This window comes from Solanum stenotomum, unplaced genomic scaffold, assembly GCF_019186545.1.
Source record: "Solanum stenotomum isolate F172 unplaced genomic scaffold, ASM1918654v1 scaffold3345, whole genome shotgun sequence".
NCBI classification, from domain to species: Eukaryota; Viridiplantae; Streptophyta; class Magnoliopsida; order Solanales; family Solanaceae; genus Solanum; species Solanum stenotomum.
Genome location: NW_026032465.1, coordinates 50003 through 70401, shown reverse-complemented (window position 1 = coordinate 70401; position 20399 = coordinate 50003). Strand labels below are relative to the sequence as shown.

The following is a 20399-nucleotide window of genomic DNA, read 5'->3' as shown; positions in this document are numbered from 1 at the left end:
ATTATTAACTTTCAAAAAATATTATTGATGTTACATAAATTGGAAAATAGAGGGAGAACAATATCTTTTATTTTATTTTATTATGTCCAATGATCTTTCGAGAAAATTATCAAAAAAATAAAACAATTTTTGAAGTTAGGAATCACTATTTCCTTTAGCAAAAGCTTTGATATGAGTTTACTCTATCTTTTATTTTCATTTAATAAATAATGACAAAACTCGAATCCTAAATATTTGATTATTCTACTCTGATGAATTGCATGAACAATCTCATCTAAAAAGCTCCTTGTCCTCAACTTAATTATGTTCAACGTGATTTAAGGTATAGAAGTAAGGAGAACTGATGATAATTATCAGCCAAAGCTCCTGCTAGAATTGTGGGATTACCATAAATATATTTAAACTAAATAGGTTGGACATTAAAATTTTGGTATTTGAAAAAAAATACTGATATTTGAAATTAAGTTGTAATAAAGTATTTGAAACTTAGTATTGTATATAGATAAAGTATTTAGCTTGAAATCAATGGCAGATTCTGTTTCATTTTCTCTCTCAACATAAATAAATAGTACATCCTTCCAACATTAGAAACTGTACTCGTCACAATCCACTAGAATTTTACGAAAGCTGGCCTCCTTGGTGCATGATAGCTACGTAATATCCTTAGTTTCATCCCTTTTTAAGATACCAACGACCAAAATATGGAACTACTTGTTCTATAACGCAAGTTGGCATCCCACACGCTGTGTTAATCACTGTTTCAATGTATGCCCATGTTTAATGGCGCTTCTTACCAGGACCACCACCTTTGTTCTTCTTGCCTTTGTTCTTTTTACCTCCCTTTTTCTTCTTCCTCCCTTTACCCGAAGAAAAAGACTTCTTCCCATCATCAAATGATGCTTTAGGCGCAGAAGGTTTTAGCAACTGTTTAACATCAAGCACACCGTTTCTGAAGTTACCTTCAGTTGATTTCAGCACCCTATCCTCTGGTCTGCGCCGTCCTGCTGCTTTTCTTGAACTACTAGCTCCCCCAAATCGTCCAAGTACCAAATTCTGCAAAAACCAAATATGTTAGCAACTTATGTTAAGTGGAATTTTCAGTAAGCAACTCCAAAGAAAGCTGAGTTTTCAACCTCTTCTTGCATTTTCTCCTCCCTTTCCTTCTGTTTCTTCATCATTACTCGTGCTACACTAAGTGGTAATCTCTGTTTCTTCTGAGGCTGCCACAATTAACAGAAACATTATCAACAGATGCAGAAAATATTTTAGTATTTGTCAAAAAAATTGCAGAACATACTACAACAGCCAACGTTATTATTCATAAATTAAAGGTTGTGCCTCACCTTCCCACCAAGCGCAACTACTTTCCTGTTCTCCAGCTCCTTTTTTTCCTTCCATGTCATATGCGCGGAGCCTGAAAATAGGACAGAGAACCTAGTCAGTGCCATATTCTACATAAGCTCCTCCCATCAGCACACTGTTAAACCCGGATAGGACTAGCATAAAAGTCAAAACAGAATAATTAGGGGGGAAATCAAACAGCCAAGTTTCGATTTTAGTTATGCTAAGAAAGCTCTTTGATAGGAAAAACTGCTATACGAGACTTGTCAAGTACACCTAGTGCAACCGGAAATCTAAATGTGATGAACCTGTTGAAGTTAATTAGGATAAGGTGGCTAAGACAGACACCTGGATAGGGAAGCTGCCAAAGTCACAAGAAAAAGAAAATGTGTTGGCAGCGGAAAGTAATTTTGATTGATATGCACTTGAATGCCTTCGGGATGATATAAACCAAGGAAGAGTGACACAAAAATGAAAGTTACCAACTTCAATACTGTGTGCACTGGAACCTTTTCCTAAATAAGTTGCACGGGCTACCTTTTTCATGCAAGACTGTGGATATCATTCTTCACAACCAAAAATGCGTATAATTTCAGTTGCTTTGTCTTTGAAGGAAAAATTTTATACTATTAGTTGTTGTGTACAAGATGTTTATTATGCATTACTTTCATTGTGTGATCAAAGGCATACCGCACATGTTAAGAAAGATATACCGTAAGGGGGTTGTTTGGTAGCTAGTAAAGAGGTAACTTATCCATGTACTAATTTCTGTATAAGTTATAAATACTTGGGAGGTAAATTATTCATGTATAAAATTAATACAATGTTTAGTTTGCAACTTAGAAACCCGCATAACTAATACATCCCAGCCAAAGCAAGCTACTTCAATTTTAAAGCCTTAATCCATCCCAAACTTTCAGCTCTTTTGAATATCAAGCTTAATATTTCCATAACAATGATAACCGAATATGGAGAAAGAGGATCTCCCTGCCTATGGCCCCTTTGGGAATTGAAGAAGTCTTTTGGACTGACATTGATTAGAATGAAAAACCTAGCAGTAGAAATACAGGTATTGATCCACCTTATCCATTTCCTTCCAAAATTCATCAACTGTAGCACATTCAAAAGACAAGACCAATTAACATGGTCATAAGCCCTTTCCAAATCCATCTTACAAACCACCCCTCTTTTTTTCTTTTTTTTAAGTGGTGATAACAATTTCTCTACGATTACTAAAGAACCCCAATATGAAATCAAGAAAGATGGTATAAAAATCAGTAGATAGCTGAGAACCATTATCTTTCTCTGATAAAGAACTGAGAGCCACTATCTTGTCATCTATTGGCCACTTATGATAGGAGCAGCAATCGCCTGCTTCTACCTCACCTTTATAAACATGAGCCTACATCATAATGACCTACCACCACCCAACATCAAGTGCACGGATGAAGCCTAACCCAGTCACCAACAGGCAAACAAAATAGCTGGTCAGCCTAATTAATGTGCCAACTTTCACTTTACCTGTTGAAAAATCTCTTTCACTTTACAGTTTCAGGTAGACAGTTTTGGTGCCCTGAGATCCCAGCTTCATGGGATCATCAACCAAAGAGTCCATTGTTGGCTACACTCAGGCAAGGACAACTGACTCACATAAATCAGGGTTGAGTATCTATTTTGGCCTATTTCTTGTAATGATTGATCAATATTGACTGATGGCCCATATAGTTTTTGATTCCCAAACTGGTTAGCACCAGTATTTTCCTTTTATGCTTTTGTCATGCATTCAATTTTCCACTTCCAAATGAACATGATTTGGGATGAAGAAAATGGTCTTCAGCACTACCTCTACAAGAAAAAGTGGACGACACTCTATCCATGATAAAGTAGCTACCATTATCTAGGGTAAAGGAATGTAAAGTTCCCTTCATATGGCTTACCAGATTAAGTAAAGGTATTTCTCTTCTTTCTTTTTTTTAAATGGTAACAGCAAGTAAAAGCATTTAATCACCGAGCGCTGCTTCAGTCCTAGAGATGGATTTTGAGATGTTTGTACTAATTAAACTCATTCATGTCAACATTTAAGGATATTGTTGTTATGGAGAAAAGGAAAAGCTATGAACCAGTCTTGTCCTCAGCTTAAATCCCGAATTGAAGTGTTCCTCTGCACTAAAATCCTCCTCAAGTTTGCTAGCATTCACTAGTTTCAGATTTCAAGCACATTTCAGAAATCTTGACTTTCACAAACACTTTCTACCATTCAGTTCCTCCACAATATCATGCCCAGTGTATCACAAAGACTTGTAAACTGAACCACATTAGTGTAACAATTCATGCAGGACATTGTCATACATGCATAAAACTTAGTTGAATCTAAAGTTTCAATATGAACAAGAGCGTATAGTGAACCAATCAAATGCTTTAATTGAAGAATCACAGAAATTTTGTTAGCCAGTTTATAACTTCATAGTATCAATAGGATGTCACTTCACTAATCAAAAGAGAAGGATATCCTCTTATAAGTTTCCGACTATGCCTGTCCTCGAAGTTTGAAATTAGTGAAATAAGCTAATGCACAAAATTTGGAAAGTCTCTATCAGTAAGTTAATTGAAAACAAAAAGCAATCCATTGTCAAACAGGTAACTTTTTTCTGGAGATGTTTGTTCTGCTTTTTGTTCTAGAGATGTAGTGAGAGTACAGGCCACCACTATCATGAAGGTCTCAAATTCTTGAATATAATTATATATGAATCACGAATACAATGTTTCCCAACATTCAGGCAAGAAAAAGATATTGGTTAACTGCTTCGAATGATGATTGAATCATTAATGCTAGATTATTGCACTGTCATAAGAACAAAATCCTAATTGGTTCATGAACAATATGGCTTACATAACATATCATTGACACAAAATTAATGACATAAATTTTGCACAGCCCTACTCCTTAGACAGAGGATTCTTTTCTTTTTTCTTTATTCAAAACCCAAAAACCCAAATAACATGAAACATGCTCTACTGAACCAAAACTACACATGAATTAAGATTTCGATCAAGTTGGAGTACAAAAATAGTACCCTTAATCAAGAGAAGACAAAAAAAAAACTACTACTTACCCAGAAATTCAGCCTCCTTCATTATCGACTTAAAATCCATCCTTTGTTCCTTCATGTCCATATTTGGCCAAATCTTGGGTGTTCTTATTTTTCCGTTGTTCCCTTCAGAATCTACAAGTAAAACAATCAGACACCGTTTATCACTTAGATACAAATAAAGAATGCAAAATTAGAGCCCGTTTGGATTAGCTGAATTTAAGTAGCTTTTAGGCAGCAACTGTTGAAAAGAAATTTTCAAGTTTGGAGCTGACTTTTTTAAATAAGCAGTTATACTTTTAGATAAAAGTGCTCAAGCTGGAAAAAACAATTAGATTAAACACATCCTAGTATCCACTATAAAAGAGTTGATTACTACAAAGATTTACAACAACAACATGCCCAGTAAATTCCCACAAGTGGGATCCTTCAGAGGGTAATGTGTATACACCCTTACCCGTACCTTGTAAAGATAGAGATGTTGTTTGTGATAAGACCCTCAGCTCAAGTAAGCACATAAAAAATCAAGCATGTATAGCATAGAAAATACAGCTACATTGAAAAACAATACAACATATAACACAATAATCTAAGTTTGAGTTGATTCCAATACAATAATAATTTATATTTCAATTTACATCAACTATCAAAATTACATCAACATATGCAATTAGGGCTGGGCGTTTGGTCGGTTCGGTTCGGGTTATTTTGGTTTAACCAAATTTAATTAACAGTGGCAAAAATTAAAGAAAGTTAATTTATTTATACTTATCAAGGATGGATAGTAGTCACTAATTTACCGTAAGCCTCATTAGGATCAAATGCTTTGATGTCCTCTACATACAAATGCACCGGAAAGTAGCCACAAGCATGGTTACAGATGTACACTAATAGTAACTAAAACTCTAAAAGATGATAGACATTAGACACTCATGACTCAACACTACTTCATGAATACTTATTTCACACAAATGTTAACAGAGTTGCCTATAAATAACTTAATTACAGAAAGAGGCAGTACATTACAGTTCACAAAATCACACAAATAATCACATAGTTGCATACTTGCATTCAATGATTAAAAAAAACAATAGAGGACGCAATACATGTTTTTCATATTCTTGCCATGGGTTTTCATCAGATTTTGCTCTTAATGTGTATCTAACAATTTCTTTTGTTGTTTCACTTCAAGAATCTCTAACAATGCTTACAGATTTGATGGACAGAGTAATGTGAGGTGACAGCAATGGCGGCTCAACCCTAAAACCACTAAAAAACCCCAAAAAATAAGGGCTTCCAAAGAAGCGAAAAACCCCAAATTCAGTAAGCTCAAATACGAAAACATACCGGAAGATGCAGAATTCGAGCAATAGGCAAAGATTAAACGAAGAAGCAAAAGCACGCAGACAAAAGATGAAGAAACACAACCAGACCCTAAATATATTTTTTTTAAAATGCATTTATTGTTACTCCTACTAATTAAAACTAGTAAAATTATCCGCGCTTCGTGCGGAAATTCAATATCATGGAATTTATAAAATAATATTTAAAATCTACCGGTCATTAAAATTGAAACACTAGATTATCTTACATACAAGATTACGTAGTAACAAACATTAATAATGTAAAGGAAAATGAAAATTATTACGTCTTATCATTTATCCTTAATAACATAAGCATAAATTAATGACTGTAAAAATACATATCAGGATTTGTAACATAAGCAATGGTGTCAGTGAACCACTCAAAAGGAGCAAAGTACACAAATATTTAATTGTGAAGAAGAAGAGGTTCGAAATTTTCGTTGTTTTAAAATGAGAGGAAATTCCTCTATTTATAAACAACAAAGTGTAGTGTGAACAAATGTTTATTGTGCCTTATTGAAAATGTTACAACTATTTGGAAAAGTTGTAACTCTTCGGAAAGGTCACAACCTTTCATAAAAGTCACAACTCTTCATTCAAGTCGCTACTTTTCAGTTTTCATAAAAGTCGCAACTCTTTATTAAAGTCGCAATTGTTCATTAAAGTCACAACTTTTCATGAAAGAGGAAGGCTAATTTTATAAATAAATAAATTAAAATGAAATTCTGATTTGTGGTGGCGCCACGTAGGCGGTCCTAAGGTTTTTCTTTATATATATACATATGATTTTCTTAATAGTTTGTTGCCGATCTCTTACTAATTATTATGCGTATATTCTTGAAGTTTTATTATTGATGTAATTGTAATTGTAATTATAATTATAATTCACTTCAATCTGAATCAACCATGTTTTAATAATAGTAAGATTATCTTCAATTTTTTGATGTGTTTTATTANAGTCACAACTCTTCATTCAAGTCACTACTTTTCAATTTTCATAAAAGTTACTACTTTTCATAAAAATCGCAATTGTTCATTAAAGTCACAACTTTTCATAAAAGTCACAACTATCATGAAAGAGGAAGGCTAATTTTGTAAATAAATAAATTAAAAGGAAATTCTGATTTGTGATGGCGCCACATAGGCGGTCCTAGGATTTTTCTTTATATATATACATATGATTTTCTTCATAGTTTGTTGCCGATCTCTTACTAATTATTATGCGTATATTCTTGAAGTTTTATTATTGATGTAATTGTAATTATAATTCACTTCAATCTGAATCAACCATGTTTTAATAATAGTAAGATTATCTTCAATTTTTTGTTGTGTTTTATTAAACATTTCAAACTCAAACTAATTAGACATATCTGAAGTTATTTATGAAAAATGTTATATTCCAAATTGTATATAATTATAAAGTTAGGGTATATAAATTAAATTAATTTATAAAAATTTAAAATCAAACCCAAGAAAGTGTTGGTTTATAAAATTTCTATTGGGTAAAAGGAAATTATGTTTAAGTGGTACATAAAAAATATATTTAGAGGGTTAAAATAAAATAAGGTTGAGTTGAAGTATCCAAACAAAATTTTTAAAGGAGTTTAAAGGGGTTGTTTATGTGTTTGGCCTTTTTTCTTCTTCTTCTTCTTACTTCTGTTAATTAATCATCTTCTCACAAAAATATTGTATTATATTTACAACAACAACATACCCACTGAAATTCACAAGTCAAAAGTAGGAAAGGTGGAATGTACGTGAGGACCTCACCACTATCTTATGGAGATAGAGAAGCATACCCAGCGAATTTCCACAAGGTTCGAAAAAGGTAAAATGTACGCACAGAGCTTACCACCACCCAAGGAGGTAGAGAGGCTATCTCCAAAAGACTACGGTAGTACATCTAAAAGAACACAAACTCATTACCTAAAAAAAAACATCCCTTGTTGCACACAAGAACATCACCTAAACAATTTATGACTCGTAAAATACACGGTAACTGCAAAATTTGGATAACCAAAGACAAAAATTGGTTGGTTCTAAAGTCCAGATAAACCAGGACATACAACTTTTCAACTAAAGAGTGTACAAATTTAATGGCCCTTTCATAGAGGGTTAATAACTTTAATGATTTAGTAAGTATTCACTGACAAATAGATGGAACTCCCAAAAAATAAATGAAACAAATTGTATGCAAATATTATGAATATATGTCAGCTCTCTCTGTTTCTTATCTACATTGATGACTCTCTTCACCTATACTCACTACCTACCTACCTACCTTTTTATTCTACCAACAGCCTTCTATATAGTATTATCTCTTCCTGCAAAAACCCTCTCACAGTACTACACATCGATGACTCGTCCGCGAAAGGAAATCCCAACAATGTCTTGCTGGAAATATTCTTGATTCAATCAAGTCTTTGGAGTGTTTGGACTCAATCGTCACAATCCAATCCGCAGACTTCTAGGAGAGGACCATCTTTTGAGACAAACGGATTGACTCGTACCCACAATAATGTCAAGACTGAAGCAAGAAGAATAGACCATACGATGACTATGGTTGGGGTTCGTTCTTGCCTTCCCATCAATCCTTTGAGGAATGGGTAGAGATGAATAATAACCCACAAGGCAAAGAATAGCCTACCAAATAGGGGTCCCCAAGAGTCATAACCGTTGTTTATTGCATCCGAGATACCAACCACAACCCCAACTATGTTCACTATTAGCAAAGTCGTTGGTGGGATCAATAATGATGTCCACTTGAACATATAGAGCTCCGAAAATTCTCCATCGTCACCTGCTTTGGTGGTGACAGTGAATCTTGTTTCCACACCAGCTAAAACCTTGAACAATCCTTGAAAGAGAGCAAAAAAGTGTGCAGAAGCACCTCCAATAACCCAAAACTGCTCATTTCTCCACCAATCATCTATACCAACACCACCCCACTGCATCTCAAGGATACCGGTGGCAGCAATAGAGATGAAGAGCGCGATGAATATAATGCTGGCATAATTACTGATCTGTAAATGTTTAAACATACACAATTAGAGGACAACCTCAATTAACTTTTAGAAAATTGGAAGTGAAGGATCAGACTAAATGGGAGAGAAGTAACAATTCTCAGTAGTTAGAAGTATCAATATTGGCAAGCTATTATACATATTGTTAAGCTAATGAAAGTCATTAACTATGAGTCTCATCTTTCTTTCTTGCTGAGGATTTCAGAGAGGTTCTGGCATGAAGTTTCTCAATATAGATCCAGTTATTCCGCTGGGACGGATATATAAATAGTTTAAGTTAAAGACCCAAGCTTATATGAAGACTGACATGACTCTAAGCAAACACTTCATCTGCTGAACACTTGAATGATATAAATTGTTGATTTTTTAGCAACATTTTTTTTAGATATAACCAGGTCAATAGCGGAATCAGAAATTTACCTCAGGAACAATGAATTTTCCAGTGATAAGGCAGATAGCCGGCAAGGAACAGTAGACAATCAAGGGAATGGAAGTCAAAGGATACACAACAGAGTTTATGTAAGAGAGCCGCTCCAGCCACTTCAATCCACCACCATAGCCATACCAGATCGGGCAATGCTTGCTCAACAAAATTTCAACTGATCCCAGCGCCCATCTTAGAACCTGATGGAGACGGTCTGAAAGATTTATAGGGGCTGAACCCTTGAAAGCAGGAAGCTGAGGCATACAATACACGGACCTCCATCCATGGCAATGCATCTTGAATCCAGTCAAGATATCTTCTGTGACAGAGCCATAAATCCAGCCAACCTGGTTGAAGATTAAAAATTTCATGACTCAGCAAACCAAATTTACTACATTCTTCCATAACAAAAAGTAATCAATGGGTCTACCTCCTTCCCCCATTCTGTTTTATCTTCATAACCACAGCATATAACATGAACGGCTTCCTGCAAAAGTGATGAGGCACTGGCTTCCTTTGGAACACCACCATTTTCTAGAAGTGTTGAGGCAACAAAAACAGAAGACTGCCCAAATCTTTTCTCTAGTTTCACTTGGGACGTCGGGCGTGAATCCACATTAGCTTCTGTAATGCAGCATAAGTTAGACTTTTCACCTCAATTGATCAGTGTATTAGTAACCTCATTGTACATTTTCTGTAAAAAACGACTAGAACAATTATTATTTAAAGCATAAAGATCTAACCTTCAACTCCTTCTTCAATGGTTTCAAGAGCATGTATTTGACTTGATGCCTCCCAGTGCTTTGGCTTCTTCTCTTTCTTTGTTTTCCCTTTCTTGTTCGTTTTCGATCTGAAACAGCAACAGCAAGAGCACAATTTTGGCAAGCAGTTGCAGGTCTTGCTAGGTCGCTTCTTCTTGGCAGGAGCATCATATCCATAAAGTGCATGCCTTCTGAAAACACACCCCGTACCAACATATATTGGTCCTTGTATACCATCCAAACCTTTCATGTTAATCTGGAAACAACCTCATGAATCAGTTTCTTCCCAGATGGGTTATGGATTGAACTCAAGTTAATGAAATAAGGCTATACATACATCAAAGAACACAACATTTCTGTTTGAGTATCTGTCATGACAATCAATCCCATCAAACCTTTGTGGAAACTGCACATAGCAGATTTTCTTTCCTGAAATGGGGTCCATCAAGAAACACATGGCTTCCCTCAATGCCTTGCTATTGTTGATGTAGTGATCACAATCAACATTTAACAAGAAAGGAGCATTTGATATGACAGCTGAAACCCTCATCTGCATACAGAAAGAAAGACAACAGTGACAAAATCAGAACTCCATGTTCATGCATAAGAATTTTCTTTTGTTCCAATATTTTAACTAACATAAGGTCAGTTGAATTACCAAAGCATTCATGGCGCCTGCTTTTTTATGGTGATCAAACCCAGGCCTCTTTTCACGGGAAACATAAACCAGGCGAGGTAAATCATCTCCTTCAACATCGTGGACACCATCATGACCCATTAATACCTGTAGAAGAGTTAATCAGAAAAACTGAGGTATAAAAAGAGAGATAGCACCTAATACCTTTGACACTCATTTAAAGCATTCCACTGAATTTATGCTGACCAGAAGTCAAAAAGATTTATCTTTTTTTGTTTGTGTTACACATTCTTATGAAGTTGAAAACAATGAAAGATCCAGATAGTTCTGTTGCGCAGGGTCCAAAAAGTAGTCCTGGATGAACTGGACAGTACAGCTCAGAAGCTGTCTATGCCCCTGGGCTTCATCCAGAGTATCCTTGCTGACTAAATAGTATGATGGTCAATGGCCAAGACAGATAAATTTTCCAAAAGAACTTTTCAACACACTGAGAGCAGAAACCATGCTGTTGGTGGAGATTATGGGGAAAATAGAGAAGAGATGGTTAACAAATGGGGAAACCTGGAAAGAGAAGATATCCAGGATACGATTGGCAATCAAATTAGATGGGTAATGCATAACTTGCCAGCAGAATATATTAAGGACTATGATACAAATTTTGAAGGTAACAGAATCTCGTTTGAGGTGAATTCATCACAATAAATTGTTCTTACCTGGATCATACCAGGATGGTCTCGGACATTGTTCCCGGGCCATACTGTGCCATCCTGCATTGTCCAACCGTCCTCAGGAACCTTTTGAGCAGTTGCCACAAGACTATTTATACTGACTTTAAACTCTTCATATTCTCTCTGAGGCCATAAACACAAGAAAATATTCAGATCAACAGCCCTAGAAGGTACAAATCTAAGTGCCCTGAAAGGTTTTGATGCATGTCAAAACAAAACAGAGAGATAAATCTATGCTACAAACCTTCATGGCACGCCGTTCCCTTACAAATGCAGGATGAACTTTATTTTTCAGATAGTCCATCTTTAGTGAAAAATACCATTCTGGAGCACGAGGTTCAATATTATACTTCTTGCAGAAAGGGACCCATTTTCTCGCAAAGTTAGATGTCTCAGAAAGGGCTTCAAAAGTAAGCATTGCTGCACCATCATCTGACACATAGCATGTAACTTTGTCCACTGGATAATCCACAGCAAGAATGGATAGAACAGTGTTTGCAGTGATTAATGGTGGCTCTTTCAAGGGATCGACTGTGCTGACAAAAATGTCAATAGGAGCTAACTCTGAAGGCTTTCCTTCTTTTTCATACCTGAAATGATAAAGCTTGTGAATACACGACAACAATTCTTTCTCTGAAACCAATGAACCCATTAAGGGTATCCAAAAGTCCAAGATAAATCAATCCAAAAATCTTCTCAATTTCAAGTCGACCACAAAACATTATAACAGCAGAACCCTACCTGAGTGAAAGCCGATCAAGGTATGTTTCTCTAACTATAGGGCACCACTTTGGGAACTGATCAAGAATCCATGAAGCAGCAAACCATATCTCACAAACAACTGATGTCAACCACAGGCCAATTGCATCATTTACCGGATGAAGAATTCTATAATGGAAGAAGAGGCCAAGAATTGTGAGACGGAGTATGATTAGAATTCTGTACGGGTTAATCTTGCTTGAAGATATGGGCAACTTTCTTGACAGTGGCTGCCTTCCTTCATCCATCCTGAGAGAATGATCATTTATAAAGAAACTTGCTTAAAATATTCACAAATACATTAGTGAATCAGAACCACAGAGAGCAAAAACAAGCCTTTTTTTCTCTCAGGTTATGCCTAAAGAATCTCTGTACAAGTACTTTCAAGTTTGTAGTAAGCTGAATAAGACTAGCGACAACCTCACACATCAGAAACCCCACAAAAACAACTTCATTAACAGAAACTGGGGAATGAAAGAGCTTAAATTTATGATTATGATATACAAATCTTAATTGTTGGCATCAAATAATTTTTTCATCAGCAATCATTAGCATTCAATCTTTGCCCAAAAAAAACATTTTAGTTAATCCTTGAGTGCATCTAGTATGCCTTCCATTCAGAACTAGAGCTGTTGAAACAGTATTTATATTTCAAGAAGACTAATAGTACTTTTAACCAGCATATATTTTTAAAAATTTGCACAGGTTTAGCAATTGAGCCACTAACAAAATAGGACGCAAAAATATTTACATACGTAGGCAAATAAGGATAATCCCCATGAAAGCTCCCACCACCATCTCCTTGATGCTTGACCACCAGGAGATTCTCATTCTGCTTTTTCTTCCAGTCTTCCATTCTGTCCTTCCAAGAAACACTTCCATAGCCATATAGCGCAATGTCTTTCTCTGGAACCATTGGCCTCGGAAGCACTACACCATCAAAAAAAAGTATCGCATCACTCTCAGGTAATCAGATACAACAATCTAGAGAAAATACAATAAGAATGGGTTAATAACTTACAGGATACCGATGACTCAGTATGACGATTTAGATAAACCCCATTTCCAAAGCCATTCGATGGAGGCACTATGAGAGCATGCTGATTGGAAGAAATCTGAGAATCCTGGATTAGGAAGTTGCAAGCATTAGACTTGTACATCTTCCAGATTATGTGAATGATTGCTTTTCTTCTTTCGTTATTCAAATTAAAGGGCTTACAAGAATATTTACCTCTTCACCATAGGTCAAAAGAGGTATTTCCATACCATCAGTTGATGAACCTTGTCTCGAGGACGAGCCATTTTCATATGATCCAGCATGACCACTTCCGCCATAAACAAAGGAAACTGGACCTGAACCTTGGCGTAAAATCCCAATGCCATAATCAAACTCGTGCTCTATGTCATCAATATCATCTTCTTCCTCATCACCCTCAACACGCGGACTACCTGAAATCAAAACCCATACATCAATATCCATGATCAATGCACTTGAGGTTTCTAGTTTTGCACTGAGAGCAAGTTTCCATACCTTTAATCCGCTTGTATCTAGTTTTGCACTGAGGACAAGCTTGGTTTCCTTCTCTTCTTTCATACTCATAGCAAAGTCTACAAACAGGGAAAGCACATTCATTGCAGGCAACAAACAGCTCTCCATCAGTAATCTCAAGTTCATCCCCACAAATCTGGCACATTCGTGCACTGAGCGCATGCACAGACTCTACCTGGACAACAGAAACGTCATCAAGAACAAAAGTTCCACTGCAGTCAGCATCAAATTACCAAAAACAAAGTATAATCCTCATAGATTATACAATACAATATATTCCAGAAGGAAAAATGCAAAACTTAGGTTGATTTTATTCACAAAAAAATTCAAGATCAATTGATACAGATGGAAAATGGACAAAATCAAGGGCGGAGATTCCTCATCAAAAGTTAGAAAAGGCTCAACATTTTTGGGGCTGCATTCCAATTTATCCTCAAGTAAAAACAACAACAACAACAGGTAGGGTCTAGAGATGGTAGTGTGTATGCAGACCTTACCCCAACCTTGGGAGGTAGAGAGGTTTGTTTTCCGATAGACCCTCAGCTCACAAATTATCCTCAAGTTAAAAGTTAAAATCATAAGGACAAGAACTTGTAAGGTCAATTAGAAAAACAAAGAATGAACCATTGTGATTCCTCCATAATAATTTCATAGTTAAAGAGTATTTGCATACACCAAATTAGCCAACAAAAAGCTGACAAATTACAAGACGAAGTAGCTAAAACCCTACAATAATATATTAAAAGAGTCATTTTCAATAAATAGTCCAAAAAATACTCAGAACTTTTAAAAAGTCAAAAAATATCAAGGAAAATTAACAATCACAAAATACAGCTGAAACAAAACCTCCAATCACAGAAAGAAATGAAGAAAAAGGGGAAAAAAGAAAGTAGAAAGGCAAAATACATTCTCAGAAACAAATCTCCTGCAACTCAAAAAAATGAACCAATAATCAAGATACAGAAACTAAGGAAAAAGCATAATTTTTTTGATACAGAAACTAAGGAAAAAGCATAATTTTTTTTTCAGAAACCCCAATCAAATGGAAGATTTATCCATAAACCAAAACAAGCCACCACAAAGACCAAAATGGGTAATCTTCAGAACTCAGAATATAATCAAAATGAAGGACTTTTATAGAGATTTACCCTTCCAAATTCATCAGCTTTGATAAGCACAAACTCATTTCTAATGTGAGAACCAGCAATAAGCCTTCCACTAGTGTCCATCGTCGCCATTTTCCACAATCACTCACAATCCAAATCCCAGATAAAAAAAAAATCTTGAAATTCCTCAAAAACCCCACTCAAAGACTCAACCTTTCAGTGCCCAAAATCAATAAAGGTGCCACCTTTATGCACTAAAAACTAAATCTTGGAAAACTATGTAACCCCCCATCAGAAAATACCCAAACCAAAAAACCCCAACATTGATAAAATCAACATTACATATAAAAATAAGGAAACCCCACAAGGAAAAATACAGTATTACAATATTGTTACACACAATAAAGTAGGAAACCCCAAAAAAAGATGATGCTGGCAATGCTTGTTGCATCAAAATTCCTTCTTTACAAGCTAAGTCTTGACTGTAATCTGGCTGAAAGTGGGAAAAGAAAGAAAAAAAAGAGTGAAAACACTCTTATCACAATGACACAAGTTTAGAAAAAAGTATTGAAATGTGTACACACAACAAAAACAAGAAATGGCCGAACCATACCAAACCAAACCAAAACAGCCCCAGTTAAGTGAGAGAATGTGAAGGTAGGCAATCTAGAAAGCCTTTTTCAACCCCCACACCCCACACCCTGTTAATTTTGATCTAAGATTTGAGATCAAAAAACACCAACTTTGATTGATGGGATGGATATCTATCTATATATATTTGTGATTTTCTTCTTGTAAGCAAAATATATAAGCAATTACTCACTCTTTTGTAAAGAAAGAGTGAGATAGATGTGTAGGGCCCAAAGAGTTGGTAGTATATGGAGTAATTAAAGAAGGAAGAGAAATTGGGAGATTTTTCAGAAAAGAAAAAAAAATCTGATGATGTGTTTGACAAAACAAAAAGAAAAAACAGCTAAGAGAGAAAGAAAAAAAAGTTTGATAGTCTTTTTTTTCCTTTTATCTTCTTGCTCACTAAACACTTTGGAGTTCTATTGTGTGTCTGTATTATATATAATAACAACAATAATATCTATGTGGTGTAGTGAGTAAGTGAATAAAATTGTTCCTTCTTTAAGAATTCTTAATTTTGAATATGATTTTTTTAAGTAAAGAGAATTTTCACTCAAATAATAATATCACCAAACGACATGGTGCAGTGAGTGAATAAAATCAATCTTTCTTTAAGAAGTTTTAATTTTGAATATGAATTTTTTTAAGTAAGGAGAATTAGGCTCGAATAAATTTTATATGACGTGAATTTAATCCTTATTAGTCAGACTCCAATACAAATAAAAACTAGAAAACAATTAAGAAAATACTAATCTATGTAGTTCAATTGGCTGTTCTTTTGGGAAATCTTTTAAAAGGGTGTCACAATTTTAATGTGTATTGTAGGAATATATGTTATACTTTTGTGTATATAATAGTAACAACATTTGTGTTTTGTGTGTTACAGGGACAACATTTGAGAAAATAAAAAATATAATTGGTAATAAATTAAAAAAAACGTGTAATTGGAGATCCTACTTACTAGGTTTAAGGATAAAAAGCTGTTTTTTAAAAATTATTTATTCCATGTTTGATATTTATATTAAGACTCTGAGTAACAAGAATTCAAGCTACATAAAGCTTTTAAAAAATTGCTTTTTGAAAAAAAAAAAGAAGCTTTTTTTATTATTATTATTATTGTCTGAAGAGAGAGAAGTTATTTTACTATATAATAATATGGAATGTTACAATGCAGTGAATGTATTTAATTTGTAATATAAGTATTATTTTTTTATACCATAGTACTTGTAACAGTGAATGTATGTAATAATATTATTATTTTTGTACTATAGTACTTGACTAGTACGAGTACAACGAGATATAAAAGCACAGTTCACTGGCTTTTTACTTGTTAATATTATATATTGCTTTACGGAAGATCAGGTTGACTTGAATTGAAGTTTTATTTCAATATATATATTAAATTTTTAAGAAGTAGTACTTCATAAGTATGAAACTTATATGATTTTGTGAAAACTATGCAATTTTTCTAATTTATATATAATTTTATCAAATAAGTAAATTATCATTCATAAATTGTAATCAATATAACATACTCCCTCCGTCTCATATTATATGGCACTTTTTGGATTTCGATATTCAAACAAGTCAATCTTTGACCATAAATTTTTCATAAATATTTTAAACATTTTGAATTATTATTTTTTGTGACTTATAGTACTTTTTACGTAGTTTACCAATATATAAATTTCATTTCAAAAAAATTGAAGATTTCATGTGCAAATTCTCGATCAAACTTAAATTGTTTGACTCTCGAAAAACGAAAAGTGTCACATAAATTGGGACAAAGGGAGCTATATTTTAATCCTATTAATAAATTATATATCTTCATATTCTTTAATCATATAAATAAATATTTGTGATTATATATTATTAATAAACCAATACAAAGATTTATTGGTCTAACAATAACATTAACAAGCTATTCTTAAATATAATTGTTGCACATGATATGATCAATCAATTCAAGTCGAATATAGTTCTTTTTTCTTCTTCTTTTTTCCAAAAGCTAAAATAATGAATCGTTATTTACAAAAAATAAAACTCATATGTCAAGTTATACATCTAAAAAAAATGAAATTAAATATGTCACTGAGACCAAAAAAAACTTAAAATCTTTCATATATATAGCACCTATATCTTATTTTGCTAACTTTTTTTTCATTTGAGGTAATATTTTAAGTCCTCGTTATTCGATTATTGTCATAAAAAAAAAGTCCAACGACCCGTGTTCACAGGTCCAATAGTCTTGTCTTGACAGGAAAAAATAAATAAAAACAATATTTCTAAAACTTGGCCGGTGAATGCAACACGGTTTAGTAATTTTTTTTGAGATAAGCACTACCGAGATGAATGGCATATTTGTACCCATCTAGCTCTAGAGGCACACAAACAAACAATATAATTGTATAGTTCATGACCTAATGGAAGAGGTTGCCTTAGGCTCACAACTTAAAAACTCTTTGTTTTTCGGTTTTTTAGTTATTTCGAGTACATTGAGATCTAATATAATATTGCTCAATCGCTCTACTATTCTTATATTTATTTATTTTTTTTTGTAATAATTTATTTCATTATTATTTCATCATAAGATCAATCTAACTCACGAGCGTGTCTTTAAATCATAATAAAAATTCAAATATATCGTTTTACATGTATACAACTTGAATAAGGAAAATCAAAATAAAAGTTCTTAACATATCTAATGTTGAATTATTGTACATTAACAACAATTTTCCTTATTTCATTGCAAAGGTCAAGAGTATTCCATTTTACATGTCATATTGGATTATGTACGATCAAAAAATTCCTCAATTTTCTATATATAAAAAAATAATTATTTTATTGGTAAATTTTAAAATATGCATTGTTGTTGAGGAAAACGGACTTCAATTTACACAAAAGACACTTTCTTCCCACTACAACATTATTTATCCGTCAAAAATGTATTAATATTATAATATTCTTGTGTAATTATTAAAATATTCAAAAGAATTATCTTTCGAAATTTGAAGACTTAAATATTGGAAAAGCGAAATAATTGTTACTTATTGAAGTATAGGGTAAATTCTGAAAGCAATAGGTGGATGAATCAGAAGATGACACGTGATAAAAGCGGCAGGTCAGATTTGAGTCATGAATAATAACATTCTAGAGGTCACTAAAGAAAATCGCGTTGATTCGTAAGAAGTTTGTCACGGTCTATTAATGTTTAGTGTTTCAAACAAGAGCTCATTTAACTCCGTAGAAGCGGAGCCAGAATACAGATAAGATTAAAGTAATTTAAATATTCTGCCGTTACGCAAAGACGATTAAATTGTCAACAATCATTATTCAATAGCGATAATTAGCAATTAATAGGTTTTTAATATGCTTTAAGGGAACATATTTTATGAATCTCGTCATTTGAAAAACAATTACAAATTTTATCTTATTTCACTATTGAATGACATCGATCTGAGTTTTAGTCTTACACTAATATTATGCGATAATTCTTTAGGCTGCTAAGCTCTCAAGTTGATAACACACAATTGTATACCTATATTTTGATTCATATTGCTTAATTATATTTTTTATTATTTATTTCTTACAAACTAGTTCATTACAATCTTGTCATCTGTCAAATATTCAACCCACGCAATGAGGTGAGGCGTAAGCCTCGAGACGTGGGGCGTAAGGTTTATGAATTTTAAAATTTTTAATTTATAATATAATATAATAATATAATAACACAAAATTATAAAAATAAATCAATAGTTTGAAATAATTACAAGTATGATTAAATAAATTAATAGAAAATAAAAGTTCTAACATGATTATACAAGTATAAATAATTTAATATCTTAACTTTCTAATAATAAATGAATCATTATTTCTCAAAAATATTTTTTATCATACTATACTATTTACCCCCTAAAAGAAAATAATCAATAGCCTTACTAGTTACTAGTTTTATAATAAAAACATCACCCCATCACAAATAAAAATAAAATTACTTTCAAATAGCTAAATAAAATATAACAATTTTGAGACATATGACAAAATCATGAAGACCAATGATAAGTGAAAAAGTAAATTTCGTGATGTATTTTTAAAAGAAATGTTATATAACTACTTTCACAGTGTTACCAAATAGGAAGAATGTGATACCAAAGCTTGTTATTTGAGTTATTCTCAATCTTCTTATCTCTATAGATTAAAAATTATTAAGTATCATACAATTATTCAAGAATTATGAGGGTCGACAATGTTAACTAAAGATTCTAACACATAATTTGTATAAGATCTGTTAGGAGAGCCTCGAGTGTTGGGCATTGGATGTGCATAGGGTGTACTAAGGCTGGCAAACGGACAGGACCGGATCAACAGGACCGGTTTTACCGGAACCGGTCCTCGTTACCGGATTTCGTTACCGGAACCGGGTCTTACTGGAAATTTCCAAAGGTTCCGTCCGGTCCCTTAGTTACCGGATTGGAACCGGTTCTTACCGGATCATTGTGTACCGGTAATTTTATTTTATTTTTTATTACCTTTAATTATTATATAATATTATATTATTAATTAATAAAATTATATTATTAAAAAATTTCAATTTAAAACTTTAAACTTTAAAGTTTCAATTGAATTTAAGTTTAAACTTTAAAGTTTAAAATTGACTTTAAATTTTAAAGTTTATAACTTTATATTGAAGTTAAAGTTTAAAATTGACTTTAAAGTTTAAAGTTTAAAGTTTATATTGAATTTAAAGTTTAAACCTTAAAATTCAATTTTATATTAAAGTTTAAACTTTAAACTAATATTAAAATAGTTGAAAATTAAATTTCTAAAATGACTTGGATTAAATATAAGAGACTATTTTAAAAGAAAATCAAGGCGAATAGCCGTATATTTATTCAAATAAATAAATTGTACAATACAAATATTAGAAAGAGACAAAGAGTACATAATCTAGGTATTGAATATTAATTATTGTACTAACAATTGAAACT

General features: G+C 33.2%; 2 protein-coding genes across 2 annotated transcripts; both read right to left on the bottom strand.

The window, feature by feature from the left end:
- Positions 1-632: 632 nt before the first annotated feature.
- On the bottom strand, positions 633-5874 carry LOC125852306 (uncharacterized). Its single transcript, XM_049532056.1, has 5 exons — positions 5778-5874; positions 4455-4565; positions 1344-1414; positions 1134-1220; positions 633-1053 (listed from the first exon to the last, which is right to left on the bottom strand). The coding sequence occupies exons 2-5, from the start codon at positions 4513-4515 to the stop codon at positions 778-780; spliced, it is 495 nt and encodes a 164-aa protein (XP_049388013.1). The 5' UTR covers positions 4516-4565; positions 5778-5874; the 3' UTR covers positions 633-777.
- A 1944-nt stretch (positions 5875-7818) lies between these two features.
- LOC125852297 (cellulose synthase A catalytic subunit 5 [UDP-forming]-like) lies at positions 7819-15634 on the bottom strand. The gene is made up of 14 exons (XM_049532025.1): positions 14824-15634; positions 13658-13850; positions 13358-13575; positions 13148-13250; positions 12882-13056; positions 12109-12375; positions 11612-11957; positions 11353-11490; positions 10661-10786; positions 10340-10552; positions 9985-10258; positions 9672-9865; positions 9238-9588; positions 7819-8817 (listed from the first exon to the last, which is right to left on the bottom strand). The coding sequence occupies exons 1-14, from the start codon at positions 14911-14913 to the stop codon at positions 8233-8235; spliced, it is 3273 nt and encodes a 1090-aa protein (XP_049387982.1). The 5' UTR covers positions 14914-15634; the 3' UTR covers positions 7819-8232.
- Positions 15635-20399: the final 4765 nt, after the last annotated feature.